General features: G+C 45.6%; 1 protein-coding gene across 2 annotated transcripts in view; it reads right to left on the bottom strand.

Annotated features, from left to right (window-relative positions):
* EHD3 (EH domain containing 3) overlaps positions 1 to 16,599 on the bottom strand; it is a 51,691-nt gene that overhangs the window by 27,328 nt on the left and 7,764 nt on the right. For both annotated transcript variants that reach the window (XM_088444428.1, XM_088444429.1), the window contains exons 2-3: positions 15,898 to 16,074; positions 11,387 to 11,484 (exon numbers count right to left, since the gene is read on the bottom strand). In XM_088444428.1, coding sequence (XP_088300554.1) covers positions 11,387 to 11,484; positions 15,898 to 16,074 — 275 coding nt within the window. The remainder of the gene's footprint in view (positions 1 to 11,386; positions 11,485 to 15,897; positions 16,075 to 16,599) is intronic.

Genomic DNA, 16,599 nt, shown 5'->3' with positions numbered 1-16,599 from the left:
TGTCTTCTGAAGTCCAGGTTTGTTATTAAATACATGTCATAGTGAGCACATCTAGATCACAATCATTAGGTTATTGATTTATAAGGAGTCATAATGCTGCACAGCATGGGCCAGTGGGGAAATCAGGGGATACATAGGGCAGGACTCATTTAGCTGCAGAAGCCGCCGGAGTTATGTCACGGAAGTGAGATATTGCTCGCAGCCAGAGCCGTAACTAGACATTTTGGTGCCCTGTGCCAGAAAGAACATTGGCGCCCCCCTCATTTTTCAAAGGGACATACTGCACCCAAAAAAGGGCCATGGCTTCATGGGGAAGGGCCAGGGAAGAGATAGGAGAGGCCAGGAGATGCTGGGGATGAAATAAGAGGAAGCTACAAGCAAGAATGATAATAAACAGAAATATGACAGGCCCAAACAGCGCCCCCTGCCCTGTGGTGCCCTGTGCGATGGCACCAGCCGCACTACTCTAGCTACGGCCCTGCTCGCAGCCCATGGAGGTGCGTGCTGAATCAGCCCAATAAACATACACCGCGGGCTGCCGACGGCTCACTGAATCCGGCCTGTAATATAGGTAGCAGATGGGCAGCTCTAGTGAAGAGTGTTTTTCAGAAGGGGTATATAATGCACTCTCAGGTAGGGGTGGAACATCAGGGAGAATGTTTTACCCAGGGCGACTAGGAAGAGTTTTGAGGTGCCTTATAAAATAGACAGCAAAGTCAATGAAACCCCCTTTTAGTGCTCTGCGGCAGGCAGCCATGTTAGGGGGGAGGAGCTTCTCTTTCAGGAGCAGACACAGAATGACTTGCAACTTGATGGTCTTGCATTGTGCAAATTTCCTTTGCGGAACCATACAAGGCCAAGGGGAAGTGAGAACCATGAACTGTAGCCCAAATGAGTCCAATCTCAGTTTTCTTTACCTATATCTGCTCACATTAGGACAAGGTCCTAAAGGTGGAGGATATTCAGCGGTCTGTAATTGTGCAGAAGTTATATTTTTTTCTTTTTATATAACATTGTAAGTAAAATTTTGGGGTTTAGTGGTCAGAACTTCTCAGCTTGACGTTCAACCCAAATGCCAGAGAGGTTTGCAGCTACCGCTCAGCCACCTAAACTGCAGAGACCCCGCTGCTCCCGACCGTAACACACAAATCTTCTTAGATTATTTCCCTATATTATTCTTTGATACCAATACCGGTTCCAAAATTAGTCATCTGGATGGGGTAACCTTGGCTGCTGCTATTTCTTTAATCGCTTTAGGTTTGCAAATGTAACGGACATACGTGTCGGTGCAAACAGGGAATAAACTACCCGGTAAAAAGGTGCTATTACACATATTGGGGGTGAATGAGTTAAATTTCCTTTTCCGTATCATTAACAGGAAAACAACAGGACAGCTGGGGGCGGTTTGACCTTTTCTTTTTTTTTTCTTAAACCTTGATAACTACATGCGACTAAAACACATTGCAAATAATATGTACGGTCCCTTTAAACGGTTACGATCACTTTCTTGAATTGAATACATTATACAAGTATGCTTCCTACTGTTGTTAAGTGGGGAACCCCTTACTGCACCCTTCATTGACAGCTATGTAATGACTATTCCCAGCTATAAGCCTCAGAGAAGGGGCCGATAGGAATGTAAATATATCCTGAACCATGCAGGTAAATGCGTAGGACATAGAAAGGGGGGCAGCAGGTGGGTGACCAAGGCAGGCTTATTGGGGCAATAATAAGTTATAGCTGGAAAGTTTTCATTGTGGAGGATGAATATACAGAAAGAGCAAAATGTACAATAACCTATCCATGTTAACCTATTATTTAATTTAGGTGCAAGAGGAAAATTATCACTCAGAGTTAAGGCCCCCCATACATCAGATATCGCAAATTGCACGATTGCTGCAATCAATCGATTGTGGAAATTCTGCAATTGATTGAAAAAGGGAAAGATTTTTATACACAATCATCTGCAGAATTGCACGATTGCTGCAATCACTCTCTGATGTATGGGGGCCTTTAGAGATTTGCTGCTGGAAATAGCCATGTATGGGCTATGCTGGGAGAACCAGTACACACGGTTGACGTAATGAGCTGTGCTGGTCTATAATACTGGAGGAAGTAAAGAATTAGATGCAAAAAAAATAAAATAAACAAAAGCAGAAATGATGTAACTATTACAGTAGAATTGGTGACCAACCATGAGCAAAGCCTCTAAACTGGAACTGCTGTAAATTTAAAGACTAATAAGTTACTAATAAGCGAGATCAGGCATCTTCCGGCAAAGCCGTCGTAAGCTGGAATCCATAGAACGCAAGTCTCAGAAGAAGCCAGCTGCAAGTTATTACAGATATTATAGGGATTATAAACACTCTGCTAAATGCAATCACCTTAATTCTGCCTTCCAAACATCTTATGCATAAACAGAAATCCTGCAGTTACTATTGACTCACGTCCTAAATATTAACCAGAGACCTTTATAAAACAAAAGATAGATTCAACCTAGCGCTTTGTCAGAACTGAATGCAAGTCGGCCACAATAGCTCCTGTATTGGATACACGGAACGAAAAGTCAGATTTAGAGATTTACCCTAATGCAATCGCAGCTGCAATCTCTCACGGACCGCAATTGCAAAAATATGCCGATGACTTCCAAAGCAGAGCGCAGGGACGCCCACTGCTGCCTTCGCATTTATTCGCCAGACGACGCGCAAAAGCTTAAACATTAGGGTACAACAATGGATATCGAGCAGACACGCAGAGTTATTAGTAAACAGATTGCGTGCAAATTAGCAAATGCGTTCCTGAATGAGGCCCACAGTCTGTAGCGACCTGTGTGAGGAATGTGGGGCGGGATTGCCAGTCCCTTCATGTAACTGTACCAGGCTTCCGAGTCACTGCAGAAATGTGACACTTCCGCAAATATTTGTCGGTAATCCTAAAAGAAGAGAGAATGTAGCAACGTCCCTTCGCTAATTCCCCACAAGCAGCTGATGAGTCTGAGGAATGTATCACGGAAGTTATAATGGACGGAGAGAAGTTATTCCTGTGTTTATCACCGTGCCTCTAATTAATGCCTCTAAACTACAGTTACCATCCTCCACTCACCTTTTCTCGCTCGCAAGTTAAACTTTGCGGAGCCAATTTGGAGTTAGACTCAAGTGGAAATGCGCTTTCAGCATACTGCGCTTGCACCAAAAGGAAGAGCTGAGCATGTATGCGCACACAAACGGCGATCGCTAGCGAGTACAGATATTCTCTATAAAGTGCTGCGGAATAGAACTAATAAATAAAGAATAACACATGTACATAGGCATTATTTAGTGCGCTTTCAGCTTGTGTACTAAACAGGACTTTTTACAGCTTCAAAAATATAAATGCTGCCAACGCCTGCAGCTTTTCCCAACGCAAGTATCCGATAGTTAGTACCAGAGCCAAAATAAGGTGCCATGTGGTGCAAGGCAAAATACTGGTAGGGGATAACTTTTGCCTTTGATCAGGGGTGTATCTAGTGATCCAAGCACCCCTGGCAATGTAATGGACTGGCGCCTCCCCCCCTATGCAGCGCCCCCAACAGTAATCCCCCACTAGTAATCCCCCCTATGCTGCATTGCCCCCAGTAGTAGCCCCCCTTATACAGTGCCCCCCAGTAGTAGACCCCAGCAGTAGTCCCCCCCTATACAGTGCCCCCAGTAGTAGTCCCCCCTATACAGTGCCCCCAGTAGTGGCCACCCCCATAAATTGCCCCCAGTAGTGGCCACTCCTATACAGTGCCCCCCAGTAGCGGGCACCCCCCCATAAAGTGTCCCCAGTAGCGACCACCCCCTATTTCAGTGCCCCCCCCCCCCGTAGTGCCAGGCTTACACACACACCAAAAATTCAACTTACCTGATCCCTGCTCCTGACGCGACTGCCGCTGTCCGCTCTGAGTCCCGGCCGCTCTTCTCCTGGATGGGAGAGATGTCATGGCGTATGACGTCTCTCCCATCACATGCTGCGGGGGGAGCCGGCACACGGAGCTCATTAGTGACCTCCAGCCGGCTCCCTCCGCGGACGACGCAGCAGCAAATGAGACTCCGTCTGACTCTCATTAGCTGGCTGCTATTACAAACACACAGCCGCCACTTGTGGGGCCGGGGGACTTGTCCACCCCTTGGCTACTGGTGGCAATGCCGGGCGGCGCCCCCCCTTTGGTCGGCGCCCCTGGCAAGTGCCATCCTGGCCAATGGGTAGATACGCCCCTGCCTTTGATTTGTCAAACAGACTCACATAAAAATGGCGGCTAGGTCTACAATTTATACTGGGGAGGTCCACAGATTGGGGATCACTAATTGCCCTGTCAGGAATAGTTTTTGGGGGGGTACAGCTGGGGTTCATAGGGTCAGGTTTGCTCTGCTGGGTTTTCCCCTCCACTTGCTTGTGATAAAACTTCTTGAGGAGTGGGCTTAGGGAGAGGTGAAGGAGGAGTTAGTGAGTCGCCGTATGCCTCCATGGTAACGGGGAAATTCTCTGGCAGATTTAGTTTTAGGGACTTAATTGCCCAGATAGGTGTAGCATTATTAATTAGTCCTGTCAAGTAATGTGGGAAGGCGTAACAACCCCCTCGCTCAATGGGAAAATAGTGGGTGTGCCAATGGGAAGCAGTCGGGAAGCCGGCGGTCGGCATTGTGACTGTCTAATCCCGGCAAGTGTCAAATGACAGGCGTAGAGATCCCGACGCCTGTCATTAGACCTATGCCGGGAGCCTGACACCCGGCTTACTGACCGAAGGTAAGCCGGGCGCGGACAGCCATGGGTTTAACTTAGGGTTAGGCACCCCCCCGGAAGGTTAGGGTTAGGCTAGGGGAATCTGTATGATTTACCGCCGGACCCATGCCCGACGGTTGGAATCCTGACGGCGGCATCCCGGCAGAGGAGGAAATCCCGAAGGTCCAAGGTAAGTATTGTCTAACCTAATTCTACCCCCTAACCCTCCCTTAGGGGGTGCCTAACCCTAATGCCCCCTCTAAGTGGCTAAACCTAACCCCCCCTTCCCCGCCGCCTAACGCTAACTCCCCCTTCCCGTAGCCTAAATCTAACCTCAAGTCCCCCCCGGGAACCCTAAACCGATTCCCATGCTAATGCCTTGCCTTTGCTGAATTTGCATACGGTGGGTGCATGCGAACGCATCTAGTGAGCGGATCTGAATCGAGCCCCTGGTCCCTAGTAAAAATGGGTCATTACATATCTAAAAATAAGAACCTTACTACCAAGAGTCATTGCTCACATTGCTCTCTGAGGAAGCTGCCTGTCACAGTTCTGATGACCCCCTAGAGCGCTCACTGCAGCCTCGCGCACGAATCACAAGCCGATGGCGAGATCAGATCAGTGGCGGCCAGTCTGCAGGAAGGGAGGGAGCGGTAATTCTTCATTAGAAGATAACTCGCGGGAAGTTGTATTCTATAAAACATTTTCTTACTGACAAACAGCAGGCAGGAATTTATCTCCACATCCCTGCTAAATATGCAAGGTCATTTTCCTGAAGAGCAAATGGCAGTGTCAGACTTCTCACTGCTAAACCAGGCAGGCTGTAGTATAAATCCCAGTAATGTGACAGTAGGGAAGGCTGAGGCTCTGAGCATCACCCCTCTACAATGGTACACACCAAGTATAGCATCACCCCTCTGGCCTGCTACAATGGTATACGCCAAGTATAGCATCACCCCTCTGGCCTGCTACAATGGTATACGCCAAGTATAGCATCACCCCCGCTGCCTGCTACAATGGTATACGCTAAGTATAGAATCACCCCTGCTGCCTACTATGGTATACGCCAAGTATAGAATCACCCCCGCCGCCTGCTACACGCCAAGTATAGAATCACCCCTGCTGCCTACAATGGTATACACCAAGTATAGAATCACCCCTGCTGCCTACAATGGTATACACCAAGTATAGAATCACCCCTGCTGCCTACAATGGTATACGCCAAGTATAGCATCACCCCCTTGGTCTGCTACAATGGTATACACCAAGTATAGAATCACCCCCGCCGCCTGCTACACTGGTACACGCCAAGTATAGAATCACCCCTGCTGACTACAATGGTATATGCCAAGTATAGAATCACCCCTGCCGCCTACAATGGTATACGCCAAGTATAGCATCACCCCTTTGGTCTGCTACAATGGTATACACCAAGTATAGAATCACCCCCGCCGCCTGCTACACACCAAGTATAGAATCACCCCTGCCACAATGGTATACGCCAAGTATAGCATCACCCCTGCTGCCTACAATGGTATGCGCCAAGTATAGAATCACCCCTGCCGCCTACAATGGTATGCGCCAAGTATAGAATCATCCCTGCTGCCTATACTTGGTATGTGCCAAGTATAGAATCACCCCTGCCGCCTACAATGGTATGCGCCAAGTATAGAATCACCCCCGCCGCCTACAATGGTATACACCAAGTATAGCATCACCCCCGCCGCCTGCTACACTGGTACACGCCAAGTATAGAATCACCCCTGCCACCTACAATGGTATACACCACAGGTTCTCAAACTCGGTCCTCAGGACCCCAAACAGCACATGTTTTCCAGGTCTCCTCACAGAATCACAAGTAAGATAATTAGCTCCATCTGTGGATCTTTTAAAATGTGTCAGTGAGTAATGACTACACCTGTGCACCTGCTGGGTGACCTGGAAAAAGGTGACCTGTGTGGGGTCCTGACGACAGATGTTTCTGAAGTCCAGTCCTCAGGAATAACAACAGGTCGTGTTTTCCATGTCACCAGGCAGGTGTCCAGCAGGTGTGTCATCATCGGTCACATTTTAAAGAACCTCAGGGGAACCCGGAAACCGTGAACTGTTTGGGGATCCTGAGTGCTGCGTTTGTAAACCACCAAGTGATGTACCCCTAACGCCAGCAAGTATACAATAACCCTTGCTGCCTGCTATAATGGTTTAGACCAAGTATACCACAAGATCGGCTACATTTGTATACATTAAGTACACAATCACACCGGCTGCCATGCTATGAAGGTTTGGCCAAGGGGCCAACTCAATTAGTCGCAGAAAACTGGATTTTTTTTTTTTGTTGTTAAAAACTTATGGCGCATAACACGGGCTAATTTCGGCACAGCATTTCAGGACTGCTGGGGAGGTGCAGAGTTGCGACACCGGACACCAATCCATGTCCGGCTTTCCTGTGCCAAGGCCAAAAGGGGCCTGATTCTGAGTCAAAGTAAAGTGGCTGCAATTGCGGGAAGCCGTGGAAGCCAGACTTACTACCTCATGCTAATGTGAGTTTTAGTATGGTTAACGCGAGCATCCATGTGGCTACAAGCTGGTAGCAACGCTGCCAACACAGTTTCCATCCACAGCCAGAACCGCCATCGTTAGCATCGGCTCGAGCACCTGACCAATGCTGGGTGCAAGAGATCAGTCAAAAAATAAAAACTTCCCGTCACCATACGCGCCTCAGAATAGCGTGGAACGCCAGCTACATGCCCATGACCCTCCAAGACGGATTTCTTGTGTGCAACCCCAATGTTGCCGTACAGAGACACCCATTTCACGCAAGGAGAGAGATGGTCACAATCGCCCGGCGTTACGCAATAATGTGTCATTTGCTACTGTGCATGGGCGGTTTGCTAAACCAATAAACACACTATGGGGCCATATATACGGGGCTGCAGCCTGCTCAGAACCAGACCCAAAGGGGATCAGGTCAATATCCCGACAGTCGGTATACCGGTGCTTAGAAGGTATAAGTAATGGGGTTAGGGGGAGGGCTAGGGTTAGGCACTAGGGGGAAGGGTTAGGTTTACGCACTAGGGAGGGAGGGTTAGGGTTAGGTTACTGACCGACGAGTGCCGGTATCCTAACCCTGTCAGGGTGCTGACATCAGAATTCAGACCGACAGGATCCAGAGAGCTGGCATCCCGTACCCAACCCAAAGTGCGCATTTTAGTCTCTTACTCAGGGAAACACAGCAGGGAATAAAAATGCAAAGGGGTCACCTATATGCTCTGCAACTGTGGAAGTTTAAAACATGGGGTGGGAATGCGTGACGCATCGCATTCGGGATGAGATGCATCCCGCCACCCTTCGCATCTATGCCAACGTTCATTACGCAGGTATGCATGAAGAGAACCGCAAGAGGACCACTCTCTCGGTAAGAGCCATCCTTTGCGAATGAAGGACTTCCGGGTCTATTACTCAGAAGTACCTCTGGCGTCTTTCTGCACCTGCGCAGTAAGCTCGCGCCGTGGTGGTGGTGGGGGGGGTGGGTTGTGCTGGGAGGAATCCGATTGGATCCATCTCACAGCACCCTGTGGAGAGAAGCCCATAGGCTTCTATAGGGTACCGCCATCTGAAAATGGTATCACCCACCGCATCCAAGCCCTGAAATGCATCACATTCCAAGGCCTGGTGCATATGAGAAAGGTGGTCAAACCCGTATTTTCGGGGTTTGACCACATTTCTTGCGTTGCTGTATCCCGCCCCCCATGGCATCTGTCACCTATCCCGCCCCATGGTATCTGTCACCTATCCCGCCCCCCATGGCATCTGTCACCTATCCCGCCCCCCATGGCATCTGTCACCTATCCCGCCCCCCATGGCATCTGTCACCTATCCCGCCCCCCATGGTATCTGTCACCTATGGTAGATAGACCCCTAGAACTTTCTTGTAGTCTATGTACTAAGCAGTGTTAGGAGACAGAGTGAAAAGTGATAAGAAAGTGATAAGGTGCCAGCCAATCAGCTCCCAACTGTCATTTTTGAAACACAGCCTGTGAGATGACAGTTAGGAGCTGATTGGCTGGCACCTTATCACTTTTCACTCTGTCTCCTAACACTGCTTAGTACATAGACCCCTAAGTGTTATAGAGAAACATGTGTAAAAACGCATTTGTTCAACCTGAAAACAGCAGAGTGTCACAGTTTTCATTACTATGGCTTTTATGTATTTCTCACCGATAACATTTTTTATTATTTTCATTATCAGTTAAACCATCTTAGCATAATATACCGAATTAACATTTTATTATTCCTTGTATTGTTCATTTGTATCTCTCTCGTTTCTCAGTCACCATATTTTGTTTCTTCTTTTTCATCATTATACTCCTATATACACTCTGTACTTTTATTCATTACCTACATGAGAGGTTCCCACTAGGAACACTAGGCGAGATCCTTGCAAAATCTTCAGTACCATGCAGTGTCCATGCCACACAACAGACTAGTCCATGCCACACAACAGACTACCAGGCGAGGCAGCCATCTTAGGTTACAATGTGCAAAGTAAGCAATACATGGAAATAAGACATACATGGGTAAAATTAAATAACGCTCAGGTACAACAGTTTTCCACCCATGCTCCTTAACTGCAATATATTCAATCTGTCTGTACAAAATAAAAAAATATCTTACAATCATCTTCTTAATCATTCAGCTTGTACCAGACAGTGAAATATCACCATTCCTGCCGAACAGCTCTGGAAACCGCCAGACAAATTTACTTTCAGGCTCTCATCACTGCTCAGGCTTCTAGCTGCAGAAACGACATCTCTTCTAAGCCCTCCCGCACCAATGCCTCTAACCACCATCGCTGGAATCCTATATCACAGGCAATACTGACAAGACCCGGTACGCCATCTTCCCTGCAGTGCATCGGCCTGCCTGACCCTCCCATCACCGCCACTATATTTGATATGTCAAGACCATGACCAAAATGTAAATAGCCTAAAGGGGTAAATGTACTAGAGTGAGAGTTTTTAGAAGTGGAGATGTTGCCCATAGCAACCAATCAGATTCTACTTAACATTTAACTAGCACCTTCTAGAAGATAATTGCTAGAATCTGATTAGTTGCTATGGGCAACAACTCCACTTCTAAAGTCTCTCACTTTAGTAAATTTACCCCTAAAGCTGCATGCACACACACAACGATTTTGTTACCAACGATTTTATGAACGATTTTCTGTCAGATTATCTGTCAGATTTTTTTTAAAGTGTAATGAACGATTTTTTTGAACTACAAACGATTTTTGCATATTCCCTTAATGAAAATCGTTCAGTTGACAAGTCTGACTGAACTACAAAGGTGAACGCGCATGAACGATAATCATTCACTGTTTGACTCGGAAAGTGAAAGATTTTTTCAAAAAATTCAAAAAATCGTTGTGTTTGTATGCAGCTTTAGAGTTAAAGGGAAGCGGGCAAGATTTTGGTGATGTAGCCTTCAAAATTTAAAGTGGCAATTTGTTTTTCGTTAAAGGCAAAACCAAAGTTGGCTCTTTAAGTTTGGAGGCTAAAATTGCCAAATTCTCTCCACTCCTCGCAACTTGCAGGCTATTTCGTTTGGGCCGAGGTCTATACTTTCTCCGTCCCCCACCAATCCCCTTCAACTTTATATTGTCAGAAATCAGTTGAACACGGTCTTCTATGCTAATCTCAGCACTAGCCAATAGCTCTCTGCTGGTAGGTTTCCATCAGTATTCAAATATACAAGGGTCCATGATATGATCACTACTAAATAAAAAAGGCCACCGCTCGCTTCTAGTAGGCAAGGGCGGATTTCTACAATTAACCTGATATATTCCACAACGCCATTGCCAGCAACGTAGAGCACGACACACATCAAGCTAACAATCTGGACCATGCTAATGGTCAGGCAGGACAGATCCAAGGACGCTCAATCTCATTGTAGGAAGTTTATGCAGCGCTTACTAAGGAAGGAAGTCTATTACATGGGCTACAGAGGGGTAGGGCAACCATAACATTCAGTTACGCCCGCTCGGTAAAAAGACTACGATTCGCTGCTGCGCTTGTCCAGGAGGGATGGAGGTGGGGGGACGGGGGACATTCCTCCTTCTCCGTAGCTAGCCCAGGCCTTCATCAGGCCCCCCAGACATGTCTGGATAATCTGTTCCTACCCCCCATCTCCACCCATGCTGAGGTGGCTTTTGTTTTGAAATTTTTCAGATTCTGGTTTGGCATTTGAAGCCGCTGGCATCATACATGGATTGGCATCTGATGTCACTGGCATCGTAGATTTGCCAGACAATCACAATGTTGACAGTTGTCATGTCTACACGAGAAGGTCAATGAAGTCATATCGACTGCAACACACAGTTTTTATTTTTATACTGTCCCTAACGGTAACACTAACCGTAAAAGTCCTGGAACTGTTTGACATCATGACAATGTCAGCATTTTGAAGGTGTCGACATTATGTTGACATTTTAACCTTCTGCTGCCGACATTGCGATTGCATACATTACGTCAAAATAAGCAACTCAAACCATACATAGTTATACCAACCACAGCCGCAGCGCACAGAAGAAACCACTGCTGACTATACAGAGGTGAACCCAGACAGCGAAAGAGCGTTATAAACTCACCTCGGCTTATTCTCTGCTTCTCCCCAGACAGGATCCCCGGAGTGTCAATCACACTGATGCTCTCCAGGACAGGGTTCGGTAGCTGGGCACAAACAAACCTGTATAACACAGAACAAACAAGAAAGTCACACAGCAAATAGGTTTCCTTTATTTTCCCCTCTGCATTCAACACCTCCAATTTGTCAAGTCATTTACCACCGAAAAGATTGCGAAATGCGTCGCAGAACTAGAACTTGCATGCATTATTAGACCCTATTGGACAGGAGCAAGAATTGTAGAAGTTACAACGTGTCGGGTTTGAAAGTCCTTGGCAGACATGGTTGTGTTCATCAGCGTCGCTCTGTTTGCGGAACATACTCGCTGCAGTGTTTGTTCCTAGTGTAATTATAGGCCGACAGCAAACCTGGAACGTGACCAAGCCTGCCAGTAACAGTCCACATGCTGCAGCTTGTAGGTGAAGAAAACATTAAACTAAAAAAGGAAGCTGTGCATTTTTCGGAAATGAATAAAGGGGGAAATCTATACAGAAATGAGTGGCATGGAATGCTGACAATCTGAATGTCGACATGGTCAAAATGTCGACAATCTATTTTAGTAATATGCTTCGGTTAGGGCTCAAATCGGCTGAAACATTATTATAGATATTTACCTTTGTTCTTAACAGATTGGGAGTATTCTTCAAACTACAAAAACAGCAATTCTGACAGGTCACCACCAAATATGAAACAGCCGCATCCGTGGAACCCCATCTGCTGACCAGTACAATCCACTGGTGACGAGTATATAATGCACGGACCATTCCTATCACCAGCATAGATTGTCTAATAACCAGTATACAATGCAAAGTCCATCCTGATAATTTGTATGCAAGCCTACGCTGACCAAATTGCTCCCACCAGCAGATCCCAGGCGTCCGCTGGAGCTCTAATAACTGACAACCAGCAGCGTTATCGTTTTCGCTTGTGTTCTACTCCAGCAACCAATCAGAGCTCACTAAAGACAGATTAGTTGCTGGAGATTACTGAAGTGAAAGGGAACCAGCCCTGGGGACCTGTAACCAGCCTTTCGCCAGCGCTTGAGCGACAGGACATCCAGTAATCTGGCAGAATCTGTACAGCATTTGGGAGCCTGGGAAAAATGAGAGTTCAATTTAGGACGCGCCTACGTTTTAAAAAGGAGCGTTTACAGGCTCTAATAGCGCAATATTAGATGGAACAATAGACTTTCATTTGATTAGTCTGGATGACATCAGACAGAACAATGGCGCTTTTATTGTGCAGGAGGACAAGGACGGTGTTTTCAGTAAGAGAGGATCCAGCAAATGACGGAGTGTCCGCCCTTTAAGACAATCATCCAAATTTAATTAGAGCTTATAGCACAAACATTCCTGCTATGCGAGTGAGAGATCGGCACAATATTAGCAGCCTCTGAACCCAACCTCACACTTCGCTGTCTCCTAATCAGAACGTTGCTGTGAAAGATCACACGTGAGTCACAAATAGGAACCCCCTACAACTGCCCAAATTCCCTGTACTCCTCCCAAAAGGACAGAACCCAGAATGTATTTTGTACAGCACTAATTTATTCTGACTAAATAAATGCTCCAATTTCTAAATTTAAAAAAATTAAATAAAAAAGTACTTTGGTAACACCAAGCACACAGTATTTGGCCAGCAGGGGGCACCATCTCCATGAAGACACCGATTACCTCAAACTCTGGTAAATAGATTTATAATGGAGCGAAATTAGGTCTTGATGAGGATCTGCACAGTATAGAGATCATTATATTGGCGAAATGTGGGCCTGCACCTCTGCCCCCTTTGGCTCTGCATTTTACACTGGTCAACAGATGGTGCAATGCATTATATATAGAGTCATAACATGGTGCTCTGTATTGCATCATCAATTGGATGTCTGCACTACATACAGGTTATAGGACAGGGTTCTGCATTACAGTATATATTTTCAGGTCATATACACGCCACCGGAACGGGGCACTGCGTTCTGTACACACCACCGGAACGGGGCACTGCGTTCTGTACCCGCCACCGGAACCGAGCTCTGCATTGTGTACTGGTCATCAGATAGGATCCTGCAGTTACAGGAAACTGTTTAAATGGAACATATTTATAAAGTTACAGAGAGCTTAATAGCAGAGCCTGCTTTCCGGGCTCTTTAGCTCTCTCCGGTCTCAGGAGTGTCTGTTCTCTTACCCTGTAATCGCTGATAATCTCTGTATTGCTCCCTACATGTGCCGGAGCGTTTATCAGCAGTACACAAGGCCCTCGGGGAATGCGGCCTGTAAGCTTTCAGCTTCTTGTTCTGCATTGTCTGTTTTTGGCAGCACATTAGCGGAGACCCTTCTGGACGCAGAGCTCCAGCGCACACGGAATCAGAGACACGGAGCCCGGCAATCGTCAGCCTCCTCATACACAGATAACATGGGATGTACATATTACCAGTTACTGATCCTAGTAATACTGATGCCGGTGCCTGGACTGCAGGGGGATAAATGACAGTTTTATATAGGAAATAAGGGTTCGCATTTATCCTGATACATATGGTGAAAATGCGGAGTAACCTTCATCCACAGATTGATGTATGGAATATAATGGGGCTCCCATGAAGCAGGACATCTACTTGACATTACAAATTAGGGGGTGGCCAATCGGCGGTACCAAATCCAATACGGGATCGTCACGTCCGTATGTAATGCAGGTAATAATTGTGGAAATATATATTGGTCTCCAGAAAGATCAATATATATCTAGTACCGCCATTAAATTCTCACATGCACAGTAAAGAAAATAAAAGGGGCAGATATGCGCAGTGCCGCACGGTGGGGGGGGGTTTGGCGCCACGGAGCAGGTAAGTTATCGCTGCTTCAGCATCTCAATTTTTGGATCTAGTCTATCAATACATTTTTCTGCATTTTTTTTTTTATGTAGCTCCGCTATTCAGCAATGGGATAATGAAGATAACGCAATTATCTTCTCCACTAATTCCCATCTCGCTAAATACCGCACTGTAGGGATCAGGCCATTGATCTCTACAGTGCTTTAACGCTTTTTGCTATTCAGCAAAGCAAAAAGTGTTAACTCACTCGATAGATATTTCTGTTATCGAACGCCATTTCAGAATGGCGTTACATGAAGAAAATACTTACATTTCCCGAAAACTGCAGGGACACAGGGAAATTTTCCCATAAGTCCCTGCAGCATCTTGTAAACCCGCCCAGTCTCCGTCCCTGCTTCCTGGTGATCGGTGGCAGGTAAGGTCACTCTAGAGACTTTTAAACCCCCCTGAAATTGATTGATTGATATGTGTATACAGGTTTTATATAAATGTTAAATATAATCGCACATAAATATACATGTACACAGGCTAGTATAAAGCCTGTATACACATATCAATCAAATTCACGAGGCTGGAGCTGTACTTACCCCGTCGACTGTCACAGCAAGCAGGGACGGAGACCGTTCCCGAGGGAATGACTGAGCATGCGCAGAGGAACAAAACAGAAGGGATTGTTTTCGGAATCCCAAAAGCAATACCTTCTGTGACATCGCAGGGACAGCGTGTTACCGCAACCGCTGTCCCTGCTGAAAATATTGCTGCATAGCAACAATAAATTATCATAATTGATCATATCCTGGGCAACATCGTCACTGTTGCTGAATAGACCCCATTGTGCCAATCCAAAATCGCAATGTATTGGGTAATGATCATCAATCTTTCAAAAATAGCGGAGATAGATGCCCATCCCTAGGGAAGATTTCCTAGAGCATTTAAACATGAGAAGTGCTGGGTGTTGCCCATAGCAACCAGATTCTAGCTATCATTGTTTCTAGAAAATGATAGACCGGATCCGATTGGTTGATATGGGCTACAACTCCACTTGTCTGTTTGAAGCTTTAGCACATGTACTCCTAATGGGGAGATTTATCACATTTTCTACAGAGGGATGTGGTGCAAAATATCAACATTCAGAATGCTTTTTTATTTTACCCTGAATTAGTAAATGAAAAAAAAAAAAAATAATAATAATAATAATTATATATATACATATATATATATATATATATATATATATATATATATATTTTATTTTTTTAATTATTATTTAATAATAATATTATCAATCACCTTTAAATTTGCTGTTGTTTCGGGCAATTTGTACAAGGAGGAGAATAAGTTAAACTCCAGGCACTTTTTTTCTTAAAGCTCTAGATTGTTACTACTTAATTATTACATGCAAACATTCTGTAAACTCTCTCTTAATACTATTATTAATATTACTATTGTCTATTTATACAGCTCCACAAAACTTCTGCAGTGGAGAAACAGAGCATAGTACTCGTAAAAGGGGCCCAACATGCAAAATAAAGATCACACAGGGAGCATAAAACAAGGATAGCAAGAAAATCTGCATCACGCCAAAGATGTAATCTGCAAGGCATAGAAGTAAAACAATAAAAATATATATATAATTATCACACACACACACTGACCTGTTCAGGAAGGCGTTTCCAAAAGCATTTAGCTTTCTAAAAGGTTTTTTGGGGTCCACCACTAAAGCGTTGCCTGGAATAACGCCTTCAACGTCGCCCTGCATCACCGCAATGAAGGAATCTGTGGTGGGCTCGGGTCCGATCCGCATGCCGGGGAAATCCTGCTCCAGGAGGTATCTGATGAGACAGCGTAAGTCAAGGTGAGAGGCGCGTTCCAAATCTGCATCCAGCTTATCAGTAATTAAGAATAATCAGTCACCAGAGATTTACTATTACCAAACCATCACATTAGAGACAGAACCACCTCCTGCGATAAGCAGAAAGCACCGTATCAATGCGTTCGTCTCCGTTATGCCACTAATTGCTGGGTCTGACTGAAATATATAGCGCATCATTCCACAGTATTGTGATAGCTGTGCTCCTATAAGACATATGACCAAAGTACACCTGTATTTAGAAGTCTGAACATGGATTTGTGTGGTTAGATGCAGGTATCCCTATATAGGATTGTAAGCTTGCGAGCAGGGCCCTCTTACGTCTCTGTCCGCCTGCGGTTACCCAGACTTGTTTCATTACTGTTCTATTACCAGTTTGTATGCTGGCGCTATAGAAGTACATATTAATAATACATAAGTGGTTCCCCATTTTTGGAGGGGGGATTTTTGGGTGTTCGTTGTTCCAGTGTATCAGGAACATGAATCT

The sequence above is a fragment of the Taudactylus pleione genome, unplaced genomic scaffold (assembly GCF_031769625.1).
Source record: "Taudactylus pleione unplaced genomic scaffold, aTauple2 ptg000363l, whole genome shotgun sequence".
NCBI lineage: Eukaryota > Metazoa > Chordata > Amphibia > Anura > Myobatrachidae > Taudactylus > Taudactylus pleione.
The sequence above is the reverse complement of the archived record's forward strand: the minus strand, read 5'-3'. Positions and strand labels throughout refer to the sequence as shown.